General features: G+C 39.1%; 1 protein-coding gene across 1 annotated transcript in view; it reads right to left on the bottom strand.

Moving 5' to 3' along the window:
• LOC113024542 (hemicentin-1-like) overlaps positions 1–5,626 on the bottom strand; it is a 37,264-nt gene extending 31,638 nt beyond the window's left edge. The window contains exons 1-9 of the mRNA XM_026171725.1: positions 5,569–5,626; positions 4,489–4,866; positions 4,116–4,325; positions 3,747–4,007; positions 2,848–3,108; positions 2,383–2,643; positions 1,562–1,816; positions 543–803; positions 95–352 (exon numbers count right to left, since the gene is read on the bottom strand). Coding sequence (XP_026027510.1) covers positions 95–352; positions 543–803; positions 1,562–1,816; positions 2,383–2,643; positions 2,848–3,108; positions 3,747–4,007; positions 4,116–4,325; positions 4,489–4,866; positions 5,569–5,626 — 2,203 coding nt within the window. The remainder of the gene's footprint in view (positions 1–94; positions 353–542; positions 804–1,561; positions 1,817–2,382; positions 2,644–2,847; positions 3,109–3,746; positions 4,008–4,115; positions 4,326–4,488; positions 4,867–5,568) is intronic.
• Between the last annotated feature and the right edge of the window lie 8,921 nt (positions 5,627–14,547).

The following is a 14,547-nucleotide window of genomic DNA, read 5'->3' as shown; positions in this document are numbered from 1 at the left end:
AACAAGAGCAGTGCCCTTTGAATGGAAGGCACACCAGGTCCAGATGGTGAGTTATAACTTTCAGTGTTTAATCAACATTTCTGGTTTCACTTACTTGATGCAGTCAGCTGTAAGGTGGAGTAATGATGTCCTCTGTTGTTCTGGGCCACACAGGAATAACTCCCACTGTGTTCAGGTGTGATGTCAGTGATGGTGAAGTTCTGTCCTGATGCTTTTGGTGAGTCTTCATCCTCCTTGTACCAGGTGTAATTAGCTGCTGGGTTAGCATCACTGCTACAGGTCAGAGTGACTGAACTGCCCTCCACTATATCAGCAGAGGGACTCACTGACACAGAGGGAAGTTTTGGAGCATCTGGAGGAAAAAACATTTGTAACTGTGTATTTGAACTTTTATATAGCACAGTTTAACAGCATAGTCTGAGCTACTAAATGATACATCCTTTACATCATCCAGTGCAGCTGCTCATTGATCTGTAGCAGCTGACTGTTAATGTTAACAAACGCTGAGTAATCAGCTTAAAGAAACAACCAGTTTTACTCACATTTCACATCAACGGAAAGTTTTTTAGGTGTTGATGCTCCCAGCCTGTTCTCAGCTGTACAGTAATACTCTCCAGAGTCGGCGGACTGGACGGAGTTGAAGGAGAGCTGTGAATCTGTACTGAGAGGTGTTCGATTGTTTGCCTTGTACCAGGTGTAACCAGCTGCTGGGTTAGCATCACTGCTACAGGTCAGAGTCACTGAAATGTTCTCCTTGATTTCACCAGACGGACTCAGTGACACAGAGGGAGGCTTTGGAGCATCTGGAGGAGAAAACAAAGGGAAATAAATACATGGTATTATTTCCTTCAAAGGCTGAAAACTTGACCAAATCAAAAACCTCAATGTTTGAATTTTTGACCACATCAAACAAGTCTGTAAGTGTCGAGTTCTGGAGTTCAACATCCTCAGACACAATATAAGCTGATCAAATGACAGTTTATTATTGTTAACTCCACAACTGTCTGTTCTTTCAGTAAAATGAGCATGTTTGCTGTTATTAACATTCACACCAGCAGAATATGAAGGTGTGACACTCTGTCCAGTCTCAAAAGGTTCATTTCATTGAGAATTTTTCTGGAACTTTGTGTTTTTCTGCCAATGCTTGGATGTTGTTATTCTCATCTAAGTCATTGTCACTATCATCTATTTTCTCACACTCGTCAATACACCCTGAACAGCTTTTAAACCTCTCGCAGGGCTAGATCATCTATCCATACATTTTTAACCACTTTTCAAGCTTGGCATAAAACGTTCTTACAGTATCATCAGTTTAAAATGTAAACTTTCTCAGTAATGAAGAGAAGTTGAGCAATATGCATGTTTTTAAAACCTCATGCAGCCTTGAATTTCTTTTAAGAGTTATTATTATTAAATCACCAGCAGAATCACTGCCGTGCTCTCCTCTGTCTGACCTGTGATAAATGTCACTGCAGACTGTAATCATGAAATAGACAGAGGAGAAGAAAGATGATATTATACATATTTTCACTTACTATAGCCTATACATAGTTTCACTCACATTTCACATCAATAGTGATGGATTTAAGTTTTGACCCCAGCTTGTTCACAGCTCTACAGTAATACTGTCCAGAGTCAGAGGACTGGATGGAGCTGAAGATGAGCTGTGGGTTTTTGCTGAGTGGTTGGCTGTTCTTCTTGTACCAGACATACGTAGCTGCTGGGTTAGCATCACTGCTACAGGTCAGAGTCACTGCAGTGCCCTCTGTGATTTCACCAGACGGACTCACTGACACAGAGGGAGGCTTTGGAGCATCTGCAGGAAACACAGGGAGACAAAAGCATGTTATTAGTTCCTTCAAAGGTTGAATTATTGATCAAATCAAACAACTCAATGAATCTAATGCTACAGGAGCTTCTCAGTGAGGAGATCTGGATGGTGCTAGCAGAGATGTGTTCTCAGCCACATCATGACTTCATCAGCCAATCGATTTAATGTTTACACTATATTTACATAACCCTATTACCTAAAGTGTCAGTGGGGACACTGATTTGATAATCTCATAATCTTATGTTATGTTTCAAAATAGAGCATAGAGAAAAGATCAAATGTCTGAGGAAAAAGTATCATTTTAAGAAAAGAATAATGGTAAAAAAAAAATTAGCTTGGTTGGGTACAAAAAATCTTATCTGTAAATTGTGGAACAACTTCAGAAAAATGTTCCTCAATGTAAAATTGTGAAGACTTTCAATACATGATCATCTGCAGTACATGATATCATCAAAAGATTCTGGAAATCTTGAGATGGGGCCCAAAATCTATATTGGATAGCATCGGAAACAAGCAAGTGATCGAGTAAAACGGTAAACTTGTTCACCTACATTTGACATCAATGGAGGTATATTCAGATTTCTTCCTCCCCACTTTGTTCTGAGCTCTACAGTAATACTCTCCAGAGTCAGAGGGCTGGATGGAGCTGAAGGAGAGCTGCTGTTCATTACTGAGAGGTTTTTGTCCATTCTTCTTGTACCAGGAGTATTGAGCTGCTGGATTAGCATCACTGCTACAGGTCAGAGTCAATGATCCGCCCTCCCTGAATTCATTAGAAGGGCTCACCATCACTGACACAAACTTTGGAGCATCTGGAAAAGAAAATATATTTATACAATCATTTAGTATTTTGGGAAAATGATAAAATATTGACATAATGTAACATCGGAAAGTCTAGTATTTCAATCTCAAATTAATCTTCATGTTAAAAAATATTTAAAAGGACAGAAAAAAAACATCTCACTATGAAAGACAGAAGTGTGATGGGTGAAATATATGAAATTATTACCACTCACATTTCACATTAATAGAAACATATTCAGATGTCCTACTTCCCACTGTATTAGCAGCTATACAGTAATACTGTCCAGAGTCAGAGGGCTGGATGGAGCTGAAGAAGAGCTGCCGTTCTTTACTGAGAGGTGTTCTTCCATTTATCTTGTACCAGACATACGTAGCTGCTGGGTTAGCTTCACTGCTACAGGTCAGAGTGACTGAAGTGCCCTCCTTGATTTCACCAGAGGGACGCACTGACACAGAGGGAGGCTTTGGAGCATCTGGAGGAGATATCAAGATTTATTAAAATTAACAAGATAACCAAATATCAGTGTGTGTGTGTGTGTGTTTACCGGTGTGAGTTGTAGGGATATCTAGTACTGTGTGAAGACTCCTTCAAATTTAAATTCTACTCTCCAGCCAAAAATCCATATCATTTTAACAGTCTCTCTCTATATTTCCGTTTCTATAAAAGAAAATATATTTTTTTATGACTTGTGGTGCATACCTGAGTGCAGCACCATTTTAGAATATGGAGTCTTGTTTTTTTTTTTTAAAGAATGAATCTATTGCAGTTAAATTCTATTTTTTCTGTTATTCACACCCAGTGATATAGTTATAGTTGTTGTTCCTGTGTTATGTGTAGATCACTGATGACAGATTTCAAAACAAGTAGTAAGTAGTAAGTAGAAATAATGGTTTCTTTTTTGTGTTCTTGGTGAATGTTTTGTTGTCTGTCAGGAAAAGTTAGAACAACACAGACATTTGTTGATAAGATCCCTCCTACAGATTAAACAGTGCCAGATTATTAGGCACAGTGTGAGTGAATGAGAAATATAGAAGAAACAAAAGGACTAAGGACATTTGAAAGGTAGTGAATGCATTTAAGAAAACCTATTACTGAAGCAAATTCACTCACATTTCACATCAATAAAGATGGATTCAGATGTCCTCTTCCCCAGGTCATTCTCAGCAGTACAGTAATACTGTCCAGAGTCAGAGGGCTGGATGGAGCTGAAGGAGAGCCACCACTCCTTACTCAGAGGTGTTTGACCATCCTCCTTGTACCAGGTGTAACTAGCTGCTGGGTTAGCATCACTGCTACAGGTCAGAGTCACTGAACTGCCCTCCACTATCTCAGCAGAGGGACTCACTGACACAGAGGGAAGCTTTGGATCATCTGGAGGAGATGAAAATCTTTAAATTGTGATTTTTTTTCCCCTAATATTGAAGATTTTATTTCACATGTTACATGACATTTCATAGTGACACTGTGGAGTAAACTCACACACTGCAGCAGAGCGGTAACCCTCATGTCCTTTAACAGCACAGGAATAGCTGCTGTCATCACCTCCAACAGAGACTCGCAGAGATGTTTCTTCCTCTATTTTCTGTCCATTTTTGTACCAAACATATGATGGAGGATCAATTACATCACAGCTGCTGTGACACTGCAGCTCTGTGTGGGCTGATGATTTTCTTCTCTTCACCTGTAGGTCTGAATATGGAAGGAAAGAACAAATCGTCTTCATTTTAACTAAACCATCAAAGTGAATGAACACGGAAAAACAAACCTTCAGAGCAGGTTGAATGTAAGCAACATGGCTAAAAGCAAGTGACTGAAAGACAAACACAATATTTATTTTCAATGAAAATCTTACCTGTGACAGTCAAAGTGACTCCAGGTGAGCCAGTATAACTTCCATCACGCTGATTTGTTATGAATCTGAACTTGTACTGTGCTGAGTCGCTCTCTCTCAGGTCTGTGATCCTCAGAGTGCAGTCCTTCTCATGAAACTGGTGCTCAACCCGCCCTGTGTAGTCTGGGTCTGTTCTCAAATCCACTGGCCCATAATACTCATTTCTAATAAACCAAAATCTTTCCTGAACCATGATTCCACGGTTCCTATTGTTTAGGTAACTGTAGCTGCAGCCTATGTCCACTGTTGATCCTTTTAATGCGCAGATGTGAGTGGAAGTGTAAGTCACTGACCAACCAGTCTGACCCAGTACCGCTGTAACACAGAGCACATCAGACACTACAGACACAATCACAGTGACATTAATAATGGAAACACTTGTATAAGGTTTCTTTATTCTAAGAAAACATGGAAACCAAAAAAGATGTGTTACTATGAAAGTAGAGCTCTCTCTTTTTCATCACACTGTCACACTTTATGTTCATGAGTTGGGATTTCTTCATGTATTAAGCTATAGTGAACAAAGAGACTGCAAGCCTGCAGGAGGAGATAAATAGGACTTTGTAACCTAAACGCTGTTTTTGTGAGTCCCAGATGTTCATCTTTTACTTCTCTTCTCTCTAATGAGTCTGATGATGAGTTTTACATAAAACAGAAGTGCTTCATGCTCCTGTTGCTGTATTCGTAGGTCTCTAACGGCTCATTTACAAGTAGCTAAATACAGAATGGAAAGTTATGAAAATTAATTTATGAGGTTTGGTTCCCTTTTTTAGTACAGACACTCATCACTGAATCCTTCAGATAAACTACTATCAGACCCACAGAAAGTTATATCAAACAGTCCTATGTCTACATGTCTATGTATTTATAAAGCTAATGAGAGATGCTGAATATGTGAAAATCTTTATCTGTGGAGACCAGTTCATTGGCACAATAATATCCCTCTTTAATGAACACAATAATTTTAAACATCATATTTGTAAACTTTTAAAGTAAATGTAACTCGCTTAGCCTTTGTTGTAAAATTTAGGTATTCAGTACCTGACACAGTGAGAAGCAGTCCAACAAATCCACTCACTGCTGCTGCAGTTACACTCATGGCTGCTCCTCTCATCTTTCTCTGCTACTTCAAAGAAAATTACATCAGTAAAAAATTGAGTTATTGCATTTTACTGTAAAAAAAATCGATCAAATAACTACATTAAAACATGAACCTCGACTTACCATAGAGAAAGGTGCTGTCTTTTAACGGTAATGTTTTTCAGTGATCAGTTCAGTAAGTAGAAGACAGAAGTCAAGCTGTTAAACTAATCACACTTCCTTCCTCTTCCCATTAATAATCAGTATGATGCCAGTAAACCCGGGACGCTCTGGTTTCTGTGCACATGTAGCCCCTTAATATTTTCTATTAAGTCTTAAAGGGCTATTTTACTGCGTTCTAATTCCAAACCTCAGCTCAACACAACCAAAGACATTTATAGAGAGACGAAGAACTAGTTTTACAACTTTTATTTATGTAACACGAGATCTCAACAAATTCAGTTTTACCTTCTTGGACCTGGGGCCTGTTCTTCGTACCTCGCTAAGTAGGTTAGCTGGATTTGATTGTTGACGATTTTGCGTGATCCTGGATCGTTCGGTTCCCCGAAGCTCATCCGGGACTTGCTGCCATAGCAACAGAGCCGTAAGCGTAAACCTGCTCCCGAGCAGGTTTACTTTATGTAAACAAGATTAGATCGCGGCCACTCAGGTATGTCCGCTTCATTTATACGAAAGCAACAGCGATATTTTACCACTGTTGTACCATAAATAAATATTATCAATGTAACTAAAGATAATGCAGCACTTGATCCTTTTATTGATTTCACACAGATACATACAGGTCATTTCCTAAAAAAGGGAAATGTACTATTAACATTCTATTACATGTATGTGATTATTACAGATGTAATTCATATTTCAGAGTAGTAATTGCAAATTACTTCGTGTAATCAAGATGAGAGACCACGGCTATAAAAGCGAAGGTGGATTTGGGAAGCCTGTCGCAGCCATGTCCTGTCCGTATACGCGAGCAGCCCATTGCGGAAGGTGCAAGATTGATAAGGAGAGTCCTCAGAATTCAGCGTATATTGCGGGACAGACAGGATCCTTTAGCTCAGCGCGACAGTGTGCTCATAGAGAGATATCGATTTTCCCGTGAGGGTATTATTCACTTAACCAACTTGTTGACGAGGGGGTGCAGGACCACCACCTGTCTTTTTTTGCTCTGCCCTTTTCTTGGTTGCTGTTATAAACAAACAAACAGATTATTTCAGGGTCTCTTTCCAAGAGACGAAAAGCAATATAAGTGATAAATATTACCATTCTGTAGAATATTCTTATATTTCACTTTTACTTGTTCCCATGTTCTAGTGGGTCCTGTTGTGGCTCTAATGTGAAAGGGGATATAATATAACATATTATAATATTATGTAATATAATATTGGATAATATAGTGTAATATAATAAATCTACCCTACCGCCTACTGGTGTTGGCCAGAGGGGCCGATGGCGCGATATGGCAGCCTGGCTTCTGTCAGTCTGCCCCAGGGCAGCTGTGGCTACAACCGTAGCTGCCTCCACCAGTGTGTGAATGTGAGAGTGACTGAATAGTGGCATTGTACAGCGCTTTGGGTGCCTTGAAAAGCGCTATATAGATCCACTCCATTATTATTGTTATTATTAAATTACTTACGAGTTTAATTTGTCAGCAACTTCCTGCCAGCCCTCGCTCCTTGCTTTTGCAGCCTTTACAGTGTTCCCTTGCGTTTTAATTAGACTCTGAAACTCCTAAAACCCCTCACTCAAGAGTTCTTGCTCTGCTGCCGAAAAATACCGAGCGCGCTCCTTCGACATTTTCGCCGACCAATCAGAGGGTTGCCGATCAATGTTTCTACTATCGATGCGTAGCCCCTTTTACGACACCCAGTGATGTCACATTACTGCGTCCAGCTGTACTAATCGTCAACGGAAGGTGTTTTCGGAGAACCGGATTAGCGAGCTCACGGTTAGCGCAATGGTTTGATCTTGGATGTGTCATTTGATCTCGGATGTAGTAAGCGAGGTACGAAGAACGGACCCCTGGAGTCCACATATGTGGACATCACATTTTGGGACGTCTAGACCAAAATACTTAATTTTTCTCTACAAGGGCCTGATATCCACTTACAAGGACATTATACTGCCACTGTTCTATCAAAATTTGAAACAAATGTCATATGTGGATCTCATTTTTCTCAAAAACAAAAGTTAGGTAAAAAAACAAACAAACTGTTAATTCTTTGTTTTTACATTTCTTTTGTTTTTACATTCACCCCCAGTCAACCCAGCAAAGAAAAATTAAAAATGCATGCCATGAAAGAGTTCGGGTCTTAGGAGGTTAAGGTAATTCATATTGGGAAACCTAAATGTACAACAACATACAAACTAGGTGGAGTGAGAGCTATCGCTTATCGATTGAATGGAATCAAAGTATTGATCTGAGTGGGTCAGATCAGCTCCAAACGAAAGGGTTAAGGAAGGAAATCGAGAAGCAGTTCTTGTGGAAGTGGCAGTGCGGTCATGGGAGTGTTACCTAAATGTTGCAACGCAGCCAGTTAAAGAATGTTAGCTACCGCTCACCGCTGGTCTGCAGGCTTTATTTAAATGGAAAACTTCCACAACAGGCAAAAAAAAAAAGCTTTTTGCTAAAAAAAAAAAAGATTTAGAGCAGAAGTTTTTTGCACTGCATTTTAAAATGAAAACATATTGCATTTATTTACAATTAAAGACACAGAGCAGAAAGTGTGTTACTGTTTTACATCCACAGACACACAAGAAAAGAAGCAGGCAACATGAAGTCAAGTTATGGCAATTTTATTTGTGTATTTCAGTACATGTATTTAGATTAGAGTTTTAAAAAAACAAACAAACGTCCCAAGAAGAAGGATGGGGTGAAAGAAAGGTGGAGAGAGGGGGAAGGAGGAAGAAACTATTGATGTCCTCAAACTTGATGCTGCTGGGTCAGTTCTTTCTCAGCAGTCTGCTCCAGAATCCCCTCCTGTCCTCGGCTTTCTTTTCTTTTGCCCTCAGTTCGTTTAAGGTTTTGTTGAGCTGCTCCTCGGCATCTTTAAGTTTTTCTTTCAGCTGCTGTTTGGCCAGTTTCACTTTCTGTTTGAGGAGCTCTTTAGCTTCCTTTTTGTGCTTTCGTATTTCTTTGAGTGCGTCTTTGCAGTCTTTCTTGGTCACCGTCATTTCTTTCTTGAATACCTTCACCTCAATTTTCTCTTCTGCAAGTTCTTCTTGCACTTTCATCAGTTCCTTCTTCATGTTTTCAGTGTGACTCTTTGTATCTTCCATTTCTTTCTTTGCTTCCTGTATTTTAATTTTCTCTTCCTCCAACACTTTTTGCGCTTCCAACAATTCTTTCTTCAAATTTTCAATCTCATTTTCTGCCTCATGTTTACGTTTTTTCTCCTCTTCAAGTTGTTGCTTTACATGCAGTAATTCCTTTCTTAGTGTTTCAGCTTCAGCTGTTACATTTACAGCTTCTTGTGTTGCCAACTGCATTTTCCTTTTTTCCTCTTCAAAAGCTTCCTGCACCTCCTGTAATTCCTGCATCACATTTCCTGCCTCCTTCTTTGCAGTTTGATATTTATTTTTGGCTTCTTGTGCTGTGGTTTTCTCTTCCTCCAATGCTTTTTGAGCTTCCAACAGTTCTTTCTTTATGTTTTCATTCTCCTTTTCTGCCTGTTGTTTTCCCATTTTCTCTCCTTTAAGTTTGAGACCCACATGCAGTAATTCCTGCAATACTACTTCAGTTTCAAACTTTGAATTTTTAGCTTCTCCTCTTGATTTTTCTGCCTCTTCTTTTAATTTGACATTTTCAGCCTGTATCATTTGAAATTCGTCTTGCAGGTTAATCAGCTGTACTGTATTGTGAGGTGAAGCACTCGCCAATCCTCTTCTCGTTCTCCCTCGATTCATTTTGGCCTTTTAAACAAAGGAGCCAACGTTTTGTAGAGGAGTGAAGTGAAGTTTTCGATGTTTTCTTCGTCAACTGTCGTTTGTCCTGCACAGAGATGCTGTCTCTAGCTGTGTCTGGATACAATGAAACATGCTGTAACTAAGTGCTTGTGTTGCACAGTTCTACTGAACATTCCATTCCATGCATGCTCCGCCCACATGGTCAGGAATGTCAGGTGCTGCATCTCCAAATGCTGCTCCCGTTGCCTAGCAATAACAGCTGTTTACTTTTTGGGGTCTGGTTCATTGTTTAATAAAGAAAACATGTCCAAGTATTGGGTGCTGAGGCTCAGCGCATATTCTAGCCTGCTGTGTGGGTGGGCAGCTAGAAATCACTGGTGGGCAACATGAGTGAGGAGAAAACTGGAGCAGCCAAGCAGGGAGCTGCAGGTTGCTGGTTTGAGTCTCTGTTCAGATGCTGGTGTCTCCTCTCTCTGAGCTTTTAGTAAAGTCCCACACCCAGCTGCTCAAGCCAGGCAATTTTGTAAAAAAACAGTTCAATGAGCTGTCATCAGAAACAAATGCCGTGGCAACCACTGTGAAGAAAACACTGCAGGCTCTCTGACTGACTTTACAGCCAAAAACAGGGGCCCCAAAAGGTGGAGAAAAGTGCTGACGATTCTAAGGGCCCATGACTGACAGAGGCCCGAGAAAACAGAACAGTCAATACTTTTTTTTTTAAAAGAATATTTCTAACTAGTTACAATAACATTATATTTGCTTCACAAAGTACTTATAATTGTGTATATTTCCTAGCATTAGGTTTTTGGGGGGCAATGATGAATAAAATCCAAATTTGCCTCTGATCCCGCCTCCCCACTCCTTATGATTTGGTTTGGTCCAGGTGGATGCAATCAGGTGATGGTGATGAGTGAGATAGCACTGATTTTCTTTCCGATGTGATACCAAGTAAAATTCAGGCTGTTACTGATCCAATACTGATACTTTGTACAAAAAGTATTTACCTTCAGAATGAATACAAGACAACTCTGAGTTGGATTATTTTTTTTCTACACGTACATACATAAATACATGCATACATAGCAAGTAAGGGAGGAAGAGAAAGACCAAAGGCAGACGTGTACCTGAAGGACAGAGGGCCATGACAGAACAGGTCAAAATCCACTGATGTAAGAAGCTGAGAGTCAGAGGAGAGAGAGGAAACAAAGACAGAAAAGGATTCATTCAAATAGGAGCTAAATGAGGTTCTAAAATGTACTGAATCATGTGATATTTTTAGTTTTTTGCGCCATTTAGGTTGCTATTTTTACCATTTTCTTCTTGGAGCAACTGTAACCCACATAATTTCCTTAAAGTATTCTGATTCTGATTGTTTCAGGATGACCTGCCATTATCCAATGACACATCTGCTTACCTGTATCTGTTGCTCGTTTCTCCTCCTCTTCTTTTCTCTTTTTTCTAAACTGAGGACCTGATGGATTTGAACTTTTCTTGTCCATCTTACATTGGTTTTAATTTTGCACTCCAGTATGAACAGCCATCCCTCAACCCAAGGATCAGCACAACATAACCTAACAGACCTACACCTTAGTTCACAGATTCACTTTGTCTAAGGTTTATTTCTGAGATTTCGCACAACCCAGGATTCAAATAATGAATAAATAATGGGCTTGGATTTACAACATTATAAATGAAATGTGCTCTATATGGAAGCAGCCGGCCCCCCTCCCCTTTCGAAGGGTTGTGTGTGAGACTTTAAATAATCAAACTTTAAATTTTAAATTGTTATTGAGCCCTTTACCCCGAGTCCTAAAGTGTATATTTATTTTCTTACTCTTCTTATATATATTGTTTGTTTACTTGCACTGCTGTAACTGGAGCCTCGTTGTCTCGTCTCTCCATATACTGGACTGTAGCGGAGATGACAATAAAGTTTACTTTGACTTCAGCAGCGAGCAGGCGCACCGAGGGCTCTCGCGCTCACTTTTCGTGTATAGAATTTTGAAAAAGAACATCGGTGCAGATTATAAGTCTGTATCATGATGTCTGGTGTTTTTGTGTTTGTTGGTTTCTTTTTATTCTGTTTTATTTTGCGAGTTATTAGACGCTGCTCCAGACAGCCCTCTCCTCCCTGTTCCGCAAGCAGCAAGCTCACCTCGCAAACGGAGGGCGCCCTTACTCCCAGCAAATGGGCGATAGAAAACCAATCGGTGCCTGTACCATTCCCAATATGCGCTGGCTGACGTCGGGGCAGCATGAGTACGAGCATTTTTTTTTTTTTTTTGCCGATGCCCGTGATGCCGCCCCCCACCACGATGTCGCCCCGGGGCGATACGGGCGACACCGCCCATGTCGCCCGTATCTAAAACCGCTACTGGTTGCGAGTATCATCATCATCATCATCATCATCATCATTTATTTATATAGCACTTTAAAAACACACCTGGTAGACCGAAGTGCTATACAATACTAATATGCACACAGTAATAAAACCAGACATAGCAATAAAATAAAAAATAAAAAAACGTGTGTGAGAGAGAGACCACATGTGTGTGTGTGTGTGTGTGTGTGTGTGTGTGTGTGTGTGTGTGTGTGTGTGTGTGTGTGTGTGTGTGTGTGTGTGTGGTGTTGGGGGGCCTTGCATACACGTAAGCTTACACATAGTCAGTGTACACTACTTCTACTACTACTACTAATAATATTAGTAATTAAAGCAGAAAATGTAAAAAAAAAGAAGAAAAAAGTTAGAAATGACTACAAGACTCATTTTATTCAGTCAGAGTTAAAACCTGCATAATAGTATTAATCAATAGAGTTAGGTGTCAGTGCACAAACTGTGTGTGTATGAGAGAGAGAAATGTCTTTATAGCCTTCATTTTTAAATAATGCTACGAGTAGACTTGGTGTCCAGTTTAGAGGTATTTTAGCCTGCCTTGAAGTTACAGTTTGCAGGCGTTACAGTTATTATCATGTAATATTTTAAAACATATTTAAAACTGTGCTTTACTAAAATGCAGGATCTATCATTGATAGGTAACCAGAGAAATAACACTAGTGAAATTAACAGTCCATATATCCTCTGGTATGTCATGTGTGCTTTTGCATGTGGTAGAAATAATCATAGTGGGCCACCAGGGCATATTTTGGTCCCAGTCCAGCCCTGGTCACTGTATAGTAGGAATAAATTATTTCATTATTTACAAACACCTGCTGGCAGCAAAAGGAAACTACTATTTGATTAGCAAAAAAATACTCAACTCTTTAGATTATATGTCATTTCTTTTTCTTTTTTCTTTGTCAAGTAGAAACTTTTATAAGCATGTTAGCTACTGTTTATAGAGCCACTATATGTTTTTAGCTTGCACACAAATGCTTGTGTCTACTAATGCTATGTGCACAAACATTTCAGATGCACATTGTTGCTATAAAATGGCATCCTTTGGCCTCACATCTAACTTTAACAGTAGAAGACAAAAAGCATGCAATAAACTGCTAAACCTTGCATTCACTGACAGATCTGGATTAATCTACATTAATCTAAGAACTAATTGAAAAATCTATAGCCATGTTTAGATGTGCTTCACAGTCAGAAGAATTTGTGCTTTAAACCTTAAATCAGGGGACTTTTCTAAATGCATCAAGCATTTGAACAGACTAAATCATAGGCAGATTCATCCAGAAATAGTAAAAGAAAAAGTTGTGATTTTCGATGGAAACAAACGCCCTTTATCATCACCTTTCTACATGCCACTGATTTTGGTTTGTCTCCTCTCTCTTTTGGGACTTTTGTATCATTTTTCTTCTCCCATATTAATTGTGTGTATGCTGGTGTCTTTAATGAAGCTACAAGCCCAGCAGTACATACTTCTCTCTCCTTTAGGAGGTAACACATGCATGCAGAATAAGGATAATTTTACCCCAAACATCAGGAAAGGTGTTTCCATGCACACCAATCACATTAATAAACAGTATAAGCCACCTGTTTTGATCAGAAAGAAATTGTGATGTGAACGAGCTTGATTGGGTTAGAATCATCCAATTGGCATGAAGCATTTTTATTTCGGTCACATTCTTAATTGATTTACTTGTGTCCATGTAAACATGGCTTGCGATACATACAAAATGATCCTCAAATATATAGAAACATAATCATTGATTGTTCATGATAATATAATGTTCATCACTGATTAATGACGAACGTGTACAATCTGTAAGCTGCAGACAGTTATATCATAGTATTCTGCATTTAGAGTTGACAGGACAAGATAAAGATAGTTTTGCAGAAATACAATTTGTACCCCATGAGGTGGCCTTGGCTGCTACACCAATGTTCTCTGATTCTATGCAAAATAAAATATTATTATTATCATTGTCATTTTTGTGTGCTCCAAAACACAAACGCAGCACAATATACCAGAAATATCTATAATGTATGGAAATTGAGGGGGTGGTCAGCACATCACAGAGATGTGGGTTTTAAGGTTCTGGTTACTCAAGCAGAAACAATGATTGGTATGATTATCCAGGAAGTTGGTGATTGATGTTGCTCAACTCCAAATTAATTTGTTGTGATATCTGCAGGCAGACGGGTAGAAGAGACACAAGAAAAAAAAAAGTGTCAGTCAGATTTTAAAATTGTCTTTAAAATTATGATGTAAGCGTATTTCTGGACAAACTTACCAGTAAAAATATAATACAAAAACCATTTATTAGATCACTACCCAATGTAAGGTTTACGCCACAGCTGCCTAATCAATAATAATATATGTTTTAGTTAGTTTTTGGCAGATTTCTGCATGATTTGTTTCTTTTTGTTTTTATGATAGATGGTCTAATAAATGTGTTAAGCACTGTGCATGCGTGCATTATATTCACACTTATCTCTTTTTAAAAAGATATTAAAACATTACCATGGAAAAATTAGCTTACGACTTGGCTTTCCAAGTCGGGTTTGTATCGTACAGAGGAGCTGGATCTGCTGCTGCTTCTTGGTTTCTGTAGGTATGATATTGATGT

This window comes from Astatotilapia calliptera, chromosome 6, assembly GCF_900246225.1.
Source record: "Astatotilapia calliptera chromosome 6, fAstCal1.2, whole genome shotgun sequence".
Classification (NCBI taxonomy): Eukaryota; Metazoa; Chordata; class Actinopteri; order Cichliformes; family Cichlidae; genus Astatotilapia; species Astatotilapia calliptera.
This window is presented reverse-complemented; position numbering and strand designations above follow the sequence as displayed.